We start from the raw sequence: 14,148 nt of genomic DNA on the forward strand, positions 1-14,148 counted from the left end.
TAATGTAACATTTAGGACATGGGAGAAAATTGTATGCAGACAGGAGGAGAACATGCACATTCCACACTGACAACAACCAGTGACAGAATTTGTACCCAGGATGCTGTATCTGTAACACAGCATTGGTAACTGCCACGATATTGTGCTCCTCTAAGCTTTGTCATCCATCAATTTCCTAAACCCACTTATCCAGAGCAGTGTCATAGAAGCCTATCCCAGCAACCAGCGGACACAATGCAGGTACAATAAATGGTGCCTGGTACCAGTGCATTGCATGATGAACACACTCACAGGCAAAGACAAATATTAAGGCCAATTTAGCAATGCCAGTTCACCTAAACTGCAAGTCTTTAGATTGTGTAGAAGAAATCAGAGCACCCAGAAGAAATACACACAGGGAGAACACATAAAACCCACACAGGGATTACCCAGGGTGTGAACCCCAGTCTCCTTGTTGCAAGACAGCAGTGCTACACTGTAATTTTGTGCCACCCAAACTATGTCATGTTTTTTCTCAAATATGACTTCAGTACAACAGAGAACCTTTCTACATCAGTAGTTTTAAAATTTTAAATATGGCATTTATTGATTTTTGCGATAAAATGAATGCATATCATCAACCTCAGCTAGCTTAACTAGATCAACCAGTGAAGCAGCAATTCAGCTACAAGGTCCTCCTGATACTACTGAATTCCTAACCTACCATGGACAGTGAGCTCACCAACCTTATGCTGGAACTTTTTTTCAGCCACCTATACTTGTAAATCACATTCTTTTGCTCACCACCCATATTTAATGATCAAATGTAAGAAATGTGGATGTGGATTGAATTAAAAGCTCTATCTAATAATTTACTTCCTGTTTCGCCACCACTGTCTGGTACAAAATTATTGTATGAGTACATGTGGCCATATGAATGAATGTAATCTGCAAGGGAATGGCACCCTATACAGGGCTGGTTCCTTCTTGAGGTTGATACTGCCAGGACAGGATCCAGCATCCCTAACTCTGAACTGGATTTAGTGAACTTAATAATGTATGGCTATGTTATGGCTTAGTAAATATTAAATTAAATCATTAAATAAAATTTTTGCATGGTAAATTGAAAAATGTACATTTTTTCTATACCTTGGTAGGTCTCCCAACTAGGGAACTAATGGAACACCTTACACCTGATTCACAACAAAGGAGTATGAATTTGTTTAATTTAGGGTCTCATGAAAATGGTCTATATTATATATAAATTATGGCAAATGAATTACAGCAATTATACACCAGACACGGTGAAACTGAGAGGACATAGAAAACAGTACTATTTTGATATATACATTGCTTTATACTACTCTATAATCCTCTTCTTCTCAGCTTCCCCACACTGTCAACACTGCAAAAGACATCTGAAGCTTATTCATAATGCAAAATATTTAAAAAGCTGCAGGCCCAGACCTTATTTCCCCTTCTACAGGCAGGCACTGTGCAGACCAGTTGTTTACAGCATTGGTCCCCAACCTTTTTGACACCAAGGACCACTTTACTAGAAGCAAATTTTTCCAGGGACCGGAGGGGTTGGTAGGGATATTGGTTGAGGATTCAGGGTGGGTTCGTAGGGCAGTTTTATACACAATATACATTACATTTCTATTATTATTAAGTTATAATATCATAATAGAAATTATACAACTTACCATAATGCAGAATCACTGGGAGCCCTGAGCTTTTGTTACTGCAACCAGACAATCCCATTTAGGGACGATGGACGACAGTGACACACAACACAAGTTTGTTGCTTATGTTCAGTCTACTCTGTAATCTCGTTTTAGTTGCTGTCACAGCAGAAAACACTGCCTTACAAAGATAGGATGTTGGAAATGGAAGCAGACTTTTCAGTGTTTTTGTGGCAAGCTCAGGATATTCTGCCTTGACTTTCATTCAAAATGTATGGAGATTTGAACTTGTCTCAGACATACTTTTAAGGCCACCATTATTTGCAGCCTCAAGCAGTCGATCCTCTTCAAATACAGACAAAGTTGATTCACCTGGCTTATTCACAAATGGGTCACATATCCATTCCTTCCCATTTCGGGGTTCTTTTGTGGTTGGGAATAATGCTCAAACTCTATTGAAAGCTAAGATAGGTGATCATACACCAGCCGGGAGAAAGTCGGCCCTGGCTTGGTATCTTTAACAACCTCTGCTAACGTTTGAAACATATCAAAAATCCCAATGTTCACTTGTCGGCCACATAAATCAAGTTTGGCTTTGAATGCAGCCAGTTTATTTGCCAACTTGAACAACAGGTATCTGCTGCCTCTGCCCCACGTGCTGCTGCTGCACCGCTGCCTCAGATTTTCCTCCTCAGGCTCCTCCAGCACTCCTCCAGCCTAGCTGGATACTGAGTCTGCAGAGTGGGTAAAGGTGGGGTGCTCAATAGTGCCTGTATGCCAGTTCATATTGTGAGGTTTCTGAACTCTTTCTGGGATCCCCAGAAACAGGAACATCACGTTGAAGTGCCTCCTGAAGTCAGATTGCTTCGCAGTAGAGCTGTGAGCCTGCTGTTGCCCCGGCAACAGATAAACAGTCTTAAACAGACGTGGTGATCGTACTTCGGGATGCACTTCAGTGTGTTGTCCAGTTGTGGGAGGTCCCAAGAGTGTTTAGAAACCTCACATTTTCTTGAATGAGTGCTGCATTAATAGGAATATTTCTTGAACAAGCATCACTGAATCACATAAAAACTGTCTTCAAATGCAGCAGTACGCAACGTTTGCAACCAGAGATTTTTCTTCTTTTTTTGCATATAACAAAGGCATATGCATTGCATTTGTCATTCCAACAGATTTCATATCACAAACATTAACACTGTCTGCTGTTTCTATAGGAGAGTGACAATGAGTTAATTTCCAATGGATGTTTTTCAAATGTTGACAAGCAATAAGCAAAAGTTATCACTGAAAATCACAGAAAACAAAAACAGCAAAAAAACAGTACAAGGAAAGTTTGAAGAAAGACTTTTTTTTTTACAATGCTTCTTTTTGGGGATCGTTTTGCAAATGTGCACAACTGAGCTATGACCACAGATCTAACTGCTCTGTGGATGATTCATTCAAGCATTTCAAGGTCACTTCGTTGTAATGAAAGTATCTGCTGAATGTACTTCGTAGTAACGAGATTTCTATGGACTCGTGTCATATGGGGAATCTGTCAGGACCATAAAAATACTTTGTTGTAATACTCTCTCACCTCAGTCTCTCTCCTCTCTCTACGCCGCTGCAAAGCCCCACCCCTTTTGAAAAGTGTCTTCATTGAAGGGGGCAGCCAATTTGCTGGTGGGCTGCAGACCGGGGGTTTGGGACCCCTGGTTTACAGTATTTGCTGACATTTTCACCTGATCTCTGAATCTATGCACTGTTCCTGCCTCCTTCAAGACCTCTACCATTATTCCAGTAGCAAAATAAATCATATGACTACAGACCAGTAGCTTTAACCGCTGTGGTAATGACGACCTTTGAATGTCTTATTCTGAATTATCTCAAGAATGGTACAAAAGTCTTTCTGGACCCATTTCAGTTTACATACAGAGCCAACTGGTCTGTACATGATGCAATGAATTTAGGTCTGAGCTTTAATATTAAAAGCCAGGGACATATGTGGGGATCTTGTTTGTGGACTTTAGCTCTGCTTTCAGTACAATCATCCCAGAGCTCCTAGAGAAGAAACTCACCCAACCTACCCGGTTCAATCTGCCATTGGATCACAGACTTTCTTACACAAAAGAAACAGTATGTGCGGTTGGGCACACACATGTCTGACCCATTAAGTCATAGTACTGGTGGACCACAGGGATGTGTCCTTTCCCCACTGCTCTTCACAAGACAAACAAATGACCGCACCTCTGGCAATTCGCCTGTGAATCCTCTTAAATTTGAAGATGACATTGCATTAATAGGCCTTGATTCAAAAAATGATGAGTCCATATACAGACAAGAGGTGAAAATCTGTTTCTGTTTGGCTGCCATTTAAATAAGAAACAAATCAATTAAGAGGACTGAATCCTTAAAAACAGGGCTATTAAAATGAAGGGAAAAGGAGTTAATTAGCAGTTAAAACTGCTTGCTGATTAAAAAAGGGTTAGAGTGAAAACCTGCAGCCACTGAGACCCACCAGGACCAGGGTTGGACACTGCTGCATTACAGGGATCCTTCAAGGATCTTTCAGAACTGAAGTACAATTGACAGAGAAAAACTGAAGAAGATGCTGAAAAAAAAGTTTTGCTTTGTGTTTTCTAAAAAAAGTTTAACTGAGTAAACAATTTTATTTCAGCAGGATAAAGATCCACAGGCCAATAGCAAAACTACTTCAGTATGACTCAAAATGAAAGTTTTGACCTTAATCCTATTGAGAAATAATGACAAACTACAGTATAATAATTGCTGACTTTAACTGGTGCAAATGTTTCCTGATTGGAGTTTTTATTCTGTCAAGAGGCTGGAACCTTTCAGTTAGAAGTGGACCTAATACTTGGTTTTGCAAACAGCACACTGGTACAAATTGGTGAGAGACATTAACTGGAGTATGTGAATGTCCCCTTGGGATTAATAAAGTATCTATCTATCTATCTATCTATCTATCTATCTATCTATCTATCTATCTATCTATCTATCTATCTATCTATCTCTAGGACCAATCAGAGTTGAAGGGTTATCTGAGTAAACACTGGTTTCTCTCTCTCTCTCAGCTTATGTTCATTGTATGTATTTCTAATTTATGGTTTTAAAATATATTATATAGTCATGGGCAGAGTTTAAGAGGTGGCCAGGGACCCACCACCAGATGCAGTGTTACTAAAATAAATGTGAAGTTTGCATTTGGGTCTGCACGTGTTTGCTCCGGTTCCTCCCACAGTCTGAAGATATGCAGGTTATGTGAACTGGAGATGCTACATTGGCCCTTGAGGTGTGTGTGTGTTCATCCTGTGATAAGTTGTATCCTGTCTAGGTATTGTTCCTGCCTGCACCGATTTCTTGCCCCCTGCTCTGAATAAGTGGGTTTATAGGACGGATGGACCAACAAACACTATAATTTATCCTGCACAAAGCAACTCTCTCTTGCACACTACCTTACCTGAGAAAAAAGAAATATTTTTTAAGATTTAAATTGCAGATTAGTGTACTGTTTTAGATTTATAATGAGAGAGGTTACTTCAGTTTGGATGTTTTGTATTCAGTATCTTACTCTTTTACATGTTCGATAGCTACTCCTGTTGTTAGCATGAATGACTGAAAGGGCAGTGCGTGCATGCTATGTGCTTATATAAGTAACTGTCTGCAAACACAGTGTGGCAGTTTGAGCAAATTGTAATCAAACTTCATACATCCCACTGTGACAAAATATTTTTAAAATCTGTCTCTGTGGGCAGCACGGTAGCGCTGCTGCCTCGCAGTTATGAGACCTGGATTTGCTTCCCGGGTCCTCCCTGTGTGCAGTTTGCATGATCTCCCTGTGTCTGTGTGGGTTTCCAATGGGTACTCCGGTTTCCTCCCACACTCCAAAGACATGCATGTTATGTGCACTGGCCACCCCACATTGTCCCTAGTGTGTGCTTGGTGTGTGGGTATGTGTGTGTGTGTGTGTGCCCTGCCCTGGGTTTGTTTCTTGCCTTGTGCTCTGTATTGGCTGGGATTGGCTCCCTGTAGTTAGGATATAGCGGGTTGGATAATGGATGAATGGATCTGTCTCTGTGATGAAATACATAACAGAAAACACTCCAACTTCCAAATTAGTTAACTAAGATTCTGGGCGCACAAAAAATTTGCCGTATGTGTACATTTTCTAAATTCTAAAGTAATTTTGCCACAAACAACCGTGTTTTCTGTCATTGAAATATTGTTAATAGTATTAGTGTAATTTTTTGTAATATCGAAGTTTTAAATGTGTCAATGTAAGTGAGACTTATTTCATATATTAAGAACAATGTAACTATTTGACATGGGATGTGATGTAAATATGCAGCAGCACAGCCGAGCCTCCAAAAAAATAAAATAATTTTTTATGGTTCATATAGACACAGCAACAAAAATGTCAGACTTTGCCCATGAACATAATGGTCTAAACCCAGCTTAATTCTTTTTTGGGTCACAAGGGATTAAAGCCTCTTCCAGCAACATGGATGCAAGGCAGGGACCAGCCCTTAAACTGGCTGCCAGATGCAGGGCTCACTAATGTATATGCCCACAAGAGGCAAAAAGCCTGACCTGTAAATCCTTTGAGATGTGGGAGGAAAACCTTGAGAACAGGAACAGAGTCCACTCTGACATTAGCCGAACATACAAACTCCACAATCATGTGCAGGATTAATGCCCAGGATGCTGGATTCATCAGTTAGTAGCAATCAGCATCGTAGAACTCCTCAGTTTTTTTTATTTTTTTTATATAAAAAGATTGAATCAGTACTGCACAGTAACAATAAACTCTAGTGCAATCCCCTGATGGGAAGCAACTTGCATACGCTTCCTTGGGGTAGTGTTCTAGTTTGGTACTCTGGCTATCTATCACTCTCCAGGAGTGACATTATGTATTGAACTCCTCGAACATACTACTGTAAGACTGCCAGGTTGACTAGTGGTGCCTATAGCTAATCCCTCTTGTGTTGAACTGTCTGGACTAACCTTCACTTCCTGAAACAGCGTCAAAGAAACTTAGCTTTTTAAAGTGAATAGATGGAGGCAGTCTAGTTTATTAATATAGAACTCTCAAATTAAATGGTTAACGATCAAGGTTAATCACACTAATGGAAATAAAAAAGAAAAGCATGAATTCTTTTAAAATACCAGATGACGGGTTCCATTGCGGCATAAGCATGATCAGCCGGTGCACAATAGAATTAATAAGTTGACAAGACTTACTATTCATTGTTTTTCTAGAAGGATACACATCTGTCTGTTGGTCTGTTGCAGTTATAGGTAGGTGGATCATTCCATCCATCTTCAGAGGGAGGCGTGGTAATAAAGTTTAACCTGGGACTGCATGTGCTCCTCACTCCGCCGTCGCTTATGAAAGCAGAACGGTGCTGCGTGCCCGTGATTTGCTGGCAGAGCGCTGCTCTCCTCCGGCGACCGCTGACGAGGGCGCTAGGCTGGTCTCGTCTCAGCTGTTCCCCACAGCTCCACTTCGCTCCAACTAGAGAGGAGTGAGCATCTTGAATAGAAGGGATCCTGCAGCCGGTATAAGACACGGACCAAGACCGAGGGAGGAAAGAGACAGAGAGAAGCAGAACGCACACTCCAGGGGAAGGGGTCTTCGCTGCCCTAATGTCAGCTAAAGGGAGGAAATATCAAAAGAGGGTCTCATTCTCCGAGGACGACAACGAACAGGACTGGAAGGAGGAGAATGGAGGACTGGACTCCCATTATTTGAAATCCGTGAAAACGGTCCGGGATTCTTCCGGATACTATCAGTGTGCCGCGTAAGTCACAGTGCCTGAGCTGCCGGTGCGTCCCTTGTAGTCTGCGCCACTGTAGCTTTGTTATAGTAAAGCAAAAGTGTGGAAATTGGTCATCTAGTAATAGCTGGTTTTAAAGGGAATGCGGGAACTTTACCTGGGAGAAACAGGTCTAACAACAGGACGATCGGTTGTGTTGAGTGGAGCGCCGTGAGTTACTTTTCATCGTTTGGTCGAACATTTGCCACAGACCTGGAAATGTTCTCGTGCAACATACTTGATTTTGGGCATTTTATGGAAGATGATTTTTTGATGCAATGGCAGAAAATGTTTCATAGACGATGTATTTTAACGATTAAATTAATTTACACTCGTGTGGTTAAGGAAACCTCCGCTATCAGCCCATCCATCCGTTCTCTGATCTCACCTCTTCCAAAGTACGAGCGCGGGTAGCATGGAGGGGATAACAAGCCTTTGTTAGCAGTCCTAAAATAAATTAAGACAAGATTATGACCCGTCAAATAGCCACCCGTGCTTAAATTGTTCAACTCGTTTAGCCTAGTGTGGTGGCGCGGGGAAGCGGAGACTTCCCCTGTAACATCGGGCATAAGGCAGGAATTAACTCTGGATGAAACACAAGTCAATGCAAATAAGACTTAAATGAAAAAAATATTTTTTGATCGTCTATTCACATACAAATCTCGTTAACGCAAAGTTACAGACGGCGAAACGGAATCAGCTCTAGCAATATGGGAAGCAGGAGTCGACTACATCTGTTAGCTGAACAAACGGATATACTTAAATTACTGTGAGTTGTCATTTTTTAAGTTCTTTTCTTGAGCCCCGTTGCTGCCGGGATATTCTCACGGTCACCCGATACGCTATTAATAAACGGAATTTGTAGTTTTCCCGTCGGTCTCGTCACTTTGTCAATTTTTTGAAGTGGAATCGGAAAAAGAATGTACAGTTAAAAATCGAGATGACAAAAAAAAGCGTTTCTTGTTGGCATTCCAGGTTTTTATTTGCGATCAGACAGAGAACGTGGAGAAAGCAACAGAGGTCATAGAAAGGCTTTACTTTTAAATGGAAAAGATCTGTTGTTATCCGTATGATCCAATGATAGGGTGTCTTGACCTGTACAGCCAGAAAAGTCTTGACCTCCGTTAAAACTAAGGCAGGTTCAACTTGGAATAAGTTGAAGAGATTAAATCATATGACTTAATCAGTCATTGTTTGTTTAAGTTTATCACAGTATATGCTTTTATATTGTGATTATTTGGATTGTTTGGTTGCAGTGGATAGTGGTATTGCTTCTCAGATCCAGCGTCCTGGTTTTAAATTCTGCTAGACATTTTCTGTGTGGTGTTTACATATTCTTCCTGTATCAGTGTGGGTTTTCCCCTAGTTTTTTTTTTTTAATCAAAGGTGCTGCTTTCTGTTTCCAGAATAGCCCCAGTGTATCTGTACCCTGTGCTGAACTGACACCTTGTCAAGGACTGTTGCCTGCTTTGTTTTCCAGGATAGATTCCAGACCCTGTGACACTAAATTGCTAAAAACTGGTTTGAGAATGTGATTTTTATTAGGCATTTTATCCTCTTTTTAGGATATCAGTGTTTTTTTAAATATGTATAACCTGTTGAAATAAGAGAATGATCTACTTAGAAGTATGCTATGTAAAAAAAGATACGTGACTTAGGCTGACTAGTAACTCCATATTGTCACAGTGTGCGTGCTTTGGGATGTTTGTGTGACTGTGTTATACATCTCATCCATGGTTACTTCGTGACTTTAATCCAATTATCCTGGTAAAGGCTCTGACCCTCTGCAACCTAGTACTGTATTGTAAGAAATGAGTACAGAAAATTAACGGATGGATTAATTAGGCAGTCTGAAAAAAAAAGTATCCTTGTATACATTTTCAGATGACTTAGAAAAACACAGAATGTTATTTATTTTTGGGGCCCTGCTTTGTAAGGCAGTTGCTGAAACCACTTATTTTTCAGGTTGACTTTCATTTATTCACTGTATCGTTTTCTAATGTAGACATGAGAGATCAACATAAACCTTTGAAAATCACCCCCTCCTCATAAACCCCACACTCCCTTTCTCTCTTACATGCAGTTTATTTGATATTTAATTAGCCAGCCAAGATATGGCTATTGTATTCTCATTGCAGAATCTGTTTTATGCTGCGGCGATCCTGTCAAATTATCCATATATCCATTCCTTCTCACATTAACTTAATCCAATTCAGGGTCACTGGGGACTGAAGGCTTCTTTACTGTCAAATTAGACATAGTTTAATACTTTAATCCTGTATGAATCTATAAGGCATTGGTAATTCCTCTTTACTGCCCTATAGACTCATCTGACATGAATATGTAAAAGAAGTAAAGTACCTTCTAAATAGGTATCTGCCAGAAATCATATGAAAAAGTGATATGAAGAGGATAGAAAACTGCACTGTGACATTATAGAATAATCCTTAAACTTAAATAACTTAATATTGAGTTCCACTAGAGATGAAACATGGATGTCTAAGCTAAAGGTATCTATTCTCATTAATTAAATGCATGTCATGGAAGATTTTCTTTTGTGCATAGATAGACAGGCGAATGACAAAATAATCTCAGCACTGGGCATTGTGGCCTCATAAATCATTTTCTGTGCTCCTTCGACTCCTTGTAAAAACTTCTCACTGTAGTATTAAGTGTATCTGCCATAGATGATTCTTAGGCAAGTCCACAATGACCAATCACTAGACAAACAGGCCGTGAGTGTCCAGAGAAGCTTATGAGGTAATTATGCAGGATGGTCTTACAGAGTATTCTCTAAAGGGTGAAGAAGAAGTATTTCTGTCTGCTAAAGATTAATGACAGTTTGTGTACTTTAGTTATTATAAAGTTTGAATTTAAAATTTACTTTATAATGTAATATGTTTTGCATTCAAGCTAATTCTTGCATCCATTATCAAACTCTCTTAATCCAGTTCAAGGTAGTGGGCAACCAGACCCTATCCTGGAAGCATCATGTACAAGGCAAGAGCCCATCTTCGATAAGCCACCATTTTTACAACGTGTATTCTCTCATTTTGATCCAATTCTGGGTTGCTAACTAACCTAACCTGTACATAATTGAGATTTAGAGGAAAACTGAAATACCTGGTAGAAAGCTGACACATACACATAGAGAACATTTAGGCCTCCATGGTATAAGTATTTGTGCTAAGTGATTTATGACAGTTATTATTATAAAATGTGCAAAGTAAATTGTAAAATGTATTAGCGCCTTAGGGTTAAACATTATTGTGTTATATATTTCCAAAGTCCAGAGAATGGTTTAAAATAACTTCATAATTATTTTGAATTTAAAACAAACAGCTAAGTATTGTATTATAGCTCACCATCAGATAAGGAGCAAAGGTACAGATAATGCACCAATGCATATTCTACAGTACATTGTCATGGAGCACATAAAAACTGCACAGAGTAGCTTCAGATAAGACCAAACAAATCCTTTGCTATAGAGTGTGAAAGTACAAGAACAGTGTTTCCTGAACGGCTGTAATTATTTTTTTTTTATTTAGAATTTTATATATATAGCAACCCTAAAATTATTTGGAATATTATGTGTAGTATGAGTATTAATATTTCAAGTAGGTTTGTCATTTCATAACATAAATGCTGGCATTTTTTAGATCAAATAAAGGAGAACATGCTTCAGAAAAGATTATGATATGATGTTGAAGTTGTTTTCTACTGGGTACTGATTGGAAATCTTGGTTTAGTCACTAACTGTGCAGAGTTTGCACAAATCTCCCGGAGTAGGATTTTTATGAGTACTCTAGTTGTTTTTGCACATCCTAAATACTTCAGATTAGATTGATTGGCACTGCTAAATTGGCCTAGTGTGTTTGTGTATGCATGAATGTTCTCCTGTATGAACTGACAACTTATCAGGGATTGAGTCTTCCCATGTGTGCAATGGTGCCAGGTGAGGCTTCAGCTGTTAATGACATTGATTTGGAATAAGCAGGCATAGAAGATGAGTGGGTGAATGGATGGATAGACTAATTGTCATTCCTATCTATGTAACATACAGAGCATACAATAACTTTCTCAGACCTGTACAAACTGGGTGCTTGGAAAGGAAACAGCCCAGGATGACACTTGCACAGATGCCCATATTCACATAAAGGCCATTTTGGAATCACCAGCTATCCTTTCCTACAAATTTTTAATAAGTGGTATGAAAACAGAGTAACTTGAGAAAATCCATATAGACAAAAGCAAGGAACAGGTTTTAACTTCAGAATGCTGGATGCGGAGGCAACCATACCAACTACCACACTACCGTCATTTCTATACTTCCTTTTATAATATAAAAACAACTGTAGAAATACTATATTCAATGAAATTTACATCATTTCTTCCATATAAATCATTCATTTTCCTTTCATCATATTTCCCATTTAATTTTAAATGTGGAAATGGCCATTAATTACATTACAATAAAACACAAAGATAATGAGTCACCAAATACAGTAATCCAGGAAGCCAATAATGTTTAATAAATATGATTAACATGATGAATGCTTCATATTAAAAAAGTGGTAACTGTTCTTTTATTAACCACCAATAAATTACAAGTATAAAACAGGTTTAATTTGTATGAAAGTGGATCGCTGAATGTACTGAAGTTAAAAAAAAAAAAAACGCTTATAATATCATTTGAAAGAAGAAATCATACAATTTAATATGTGTATGTTTGTGGCAGCGTCACTCAGTGTAAAGCTGCCTTGGGTAAGGTGCTAAATGATTAAAACCTAAAATTACAAAGGTATATATATATATATATATATATATATAGTGACAGATTGGGGCGCTCTTGAACCCTCAGACCACTCGTCAGACACCACATAAAAGTCCAGAACTATTATTTATTATAATAATAATGTGCACAAAGCACCACTACTCCACAATACTCTAATAATACAATCAATCAATAATTCACAATAACAATAAACCTCCACTCCCAGCAGCTCAGTCACCCTTCCTCCCAACTCGGCTCACTGCTGGGATTTCCCAGAGTCCTTTTAAAGACCCGGAAATGCTTCTGATCCCCCCAGTCCATGTGATTCCTAGCACTTCTGGGTCAGATCAAAACTCCTCTTTTTTTCAGCCTGGAAGTATGTCATTTCTTCCATTTCTGCGATTGTGAATTACTTCCGGGCTATAAGGAAAGTATGTCCCTGGGCCTCTCTGCAGTGTCCTCCGGTGGCCCCCATGGAATCCAGCAAGGCTGTGATGGAAGACTACAAGTTCCATGATGCCCTGCTGGAACTCGGGGCCCTTCCATTTTGCATGGATGACTCCATCTGGCGGTTTGGGGGTGTTGGCCGGGATACACGGCTGGCACTCCCTCACAATATATACATATGCCTGTGTTAGGATATAGGAGGTTGGATAATGGATGGATGGACAGATATATATATGTTTAGACATTGAAGAAGCCTATTATGGTGATTTCTTGTTGCACTTTTGTAGATGAAATTTAGCAACTTACTGGATGAGCCACTATGTAATTCAGTTGCACTTTGTAGTCTATGATGCACGTTTAGTTATCAGTTCTTCTAACACAGCTTAAAATGATAGAAACTGATATTGTGCCTGTTTAAAATTTTGTCAAGCTTGAATTACAAAGATAGTTTGTATTTTTTTTGGAAAATAGTCTCTTTCTCAAAAATGTATAGGGCTATTTGTTTGATCCTGAGGCAGTTTTTTCTTCCTCACCTCCCAGCCCTTTCCCAGAGACTGTTGATGAAGGGTTTCTAGGGGTCTGAGGGATGAGATGGGTGTAATGATATTTATGGAAGGAGAAACTGAGGCAAGATGGTTCACAACAGATTTATATAAGAGAGCTTGATTGAAAGTCTCCATCTGATATTGTTTGAAAAAAGGAATAATTAATAAATTATGGATTTTTTATTTTAGAGATACAATACAAATATTTCATTTTCTGAAAAATTATTTAGAAAGTTTGCCATAACAAGTTTTCAACTGGACCCAGACATGGAATAGACACCAGACTATCCTAAAACATAGTTGTCTGTTCACCAGTTAATATCATCTGCATGTCTTTCAGATTAGTCTAGACAACTTGGGGCAGAACACAAATATTATAGAACCTTCTCCACTGCTGACAGGTGCGGAATTTGAATTTAAGTCTAGAATTTTAGAGCCTTGTGAGACAGGATTGTCAACAACTATGCTACATAAAAAGTCTGTAATGTGAATGATTGCTGTTTGTTGTCATGCACTGTCTTGTGTAGCCTGTTTAATGTTTAGATGTAATTGAACTTTGCAAATTGGACATCATTATTCATTTTGGAGCTCTTAAAGATCTGTGGTATTTTGTTTTTACCTTAAGTTAAGGGTGTCAAACAAAGTCAAGATCTGTGGACCATATCAACCCCTTAGGCCATTTTAATGCAGCCCATGCCATCTGTATTCAAAACATGTTACATATGGCAATCCTGCTCGGGTGTAAGGACTGACTACTCCTTAGTGGAACTGACAGGTCTATATCGTCTATTTTGTATTTGAAAAGAAAGTTTCATGTTCTTGATTTGCTGCTGTGAATTATATGTATTCATGATGCTAGTTTTTGTTTACTGTGAGAAACTTGGTCAACCTGAGGTGATTGAGGA

The 14,148-nt window shown here is 39.0% G+C and overlaps 1 protein-coding gene across 2 annotated transcripts in view; it reads left to right on the forward strand.

Annotated features, from left to right (window-relative positions):
• The first annotated feature begins 7,050 nt into the window (after positions 1–7,050).
• Positions 7,051–14,148, forward strand: part of trpc3 (transient receptor potential cation channel, subfamily C, member 3) — a 150,424-nt gene continuing 143,326 nt past the window's right edge. For both annotated transcript variants that reach the window (XM_039751247.1, XM_039751248.1), the window contains exon 1: positions 7,051–7,462. In XM_039751247.1, coding sequence (XP_039607181.1) covers positions 7,308–7,462 — 155 coding nt within the window. In that variant the 5' untranslated portion in view covers positions 7,051–7,307. The remainder of the gene's footprint in view (positions 7,463–14,148) is intronic.

The sequence above is a fragment of the Polypterus senegalus genome, chromosome 4 (assembly GCF_016835505.1).
Source record: "Polypterus senegalus isolate Bchr_013 chromosome 4, ASM1683550v1, whole genome shotgun sequence".
Classification (NCBI taxonomy): domain Eukaryota; kingdom Metazoa; phylum Chordata; class Cladistia; order Polypteriformes; family Polypteridae; genus Polypterus; species Polypterus senegalus.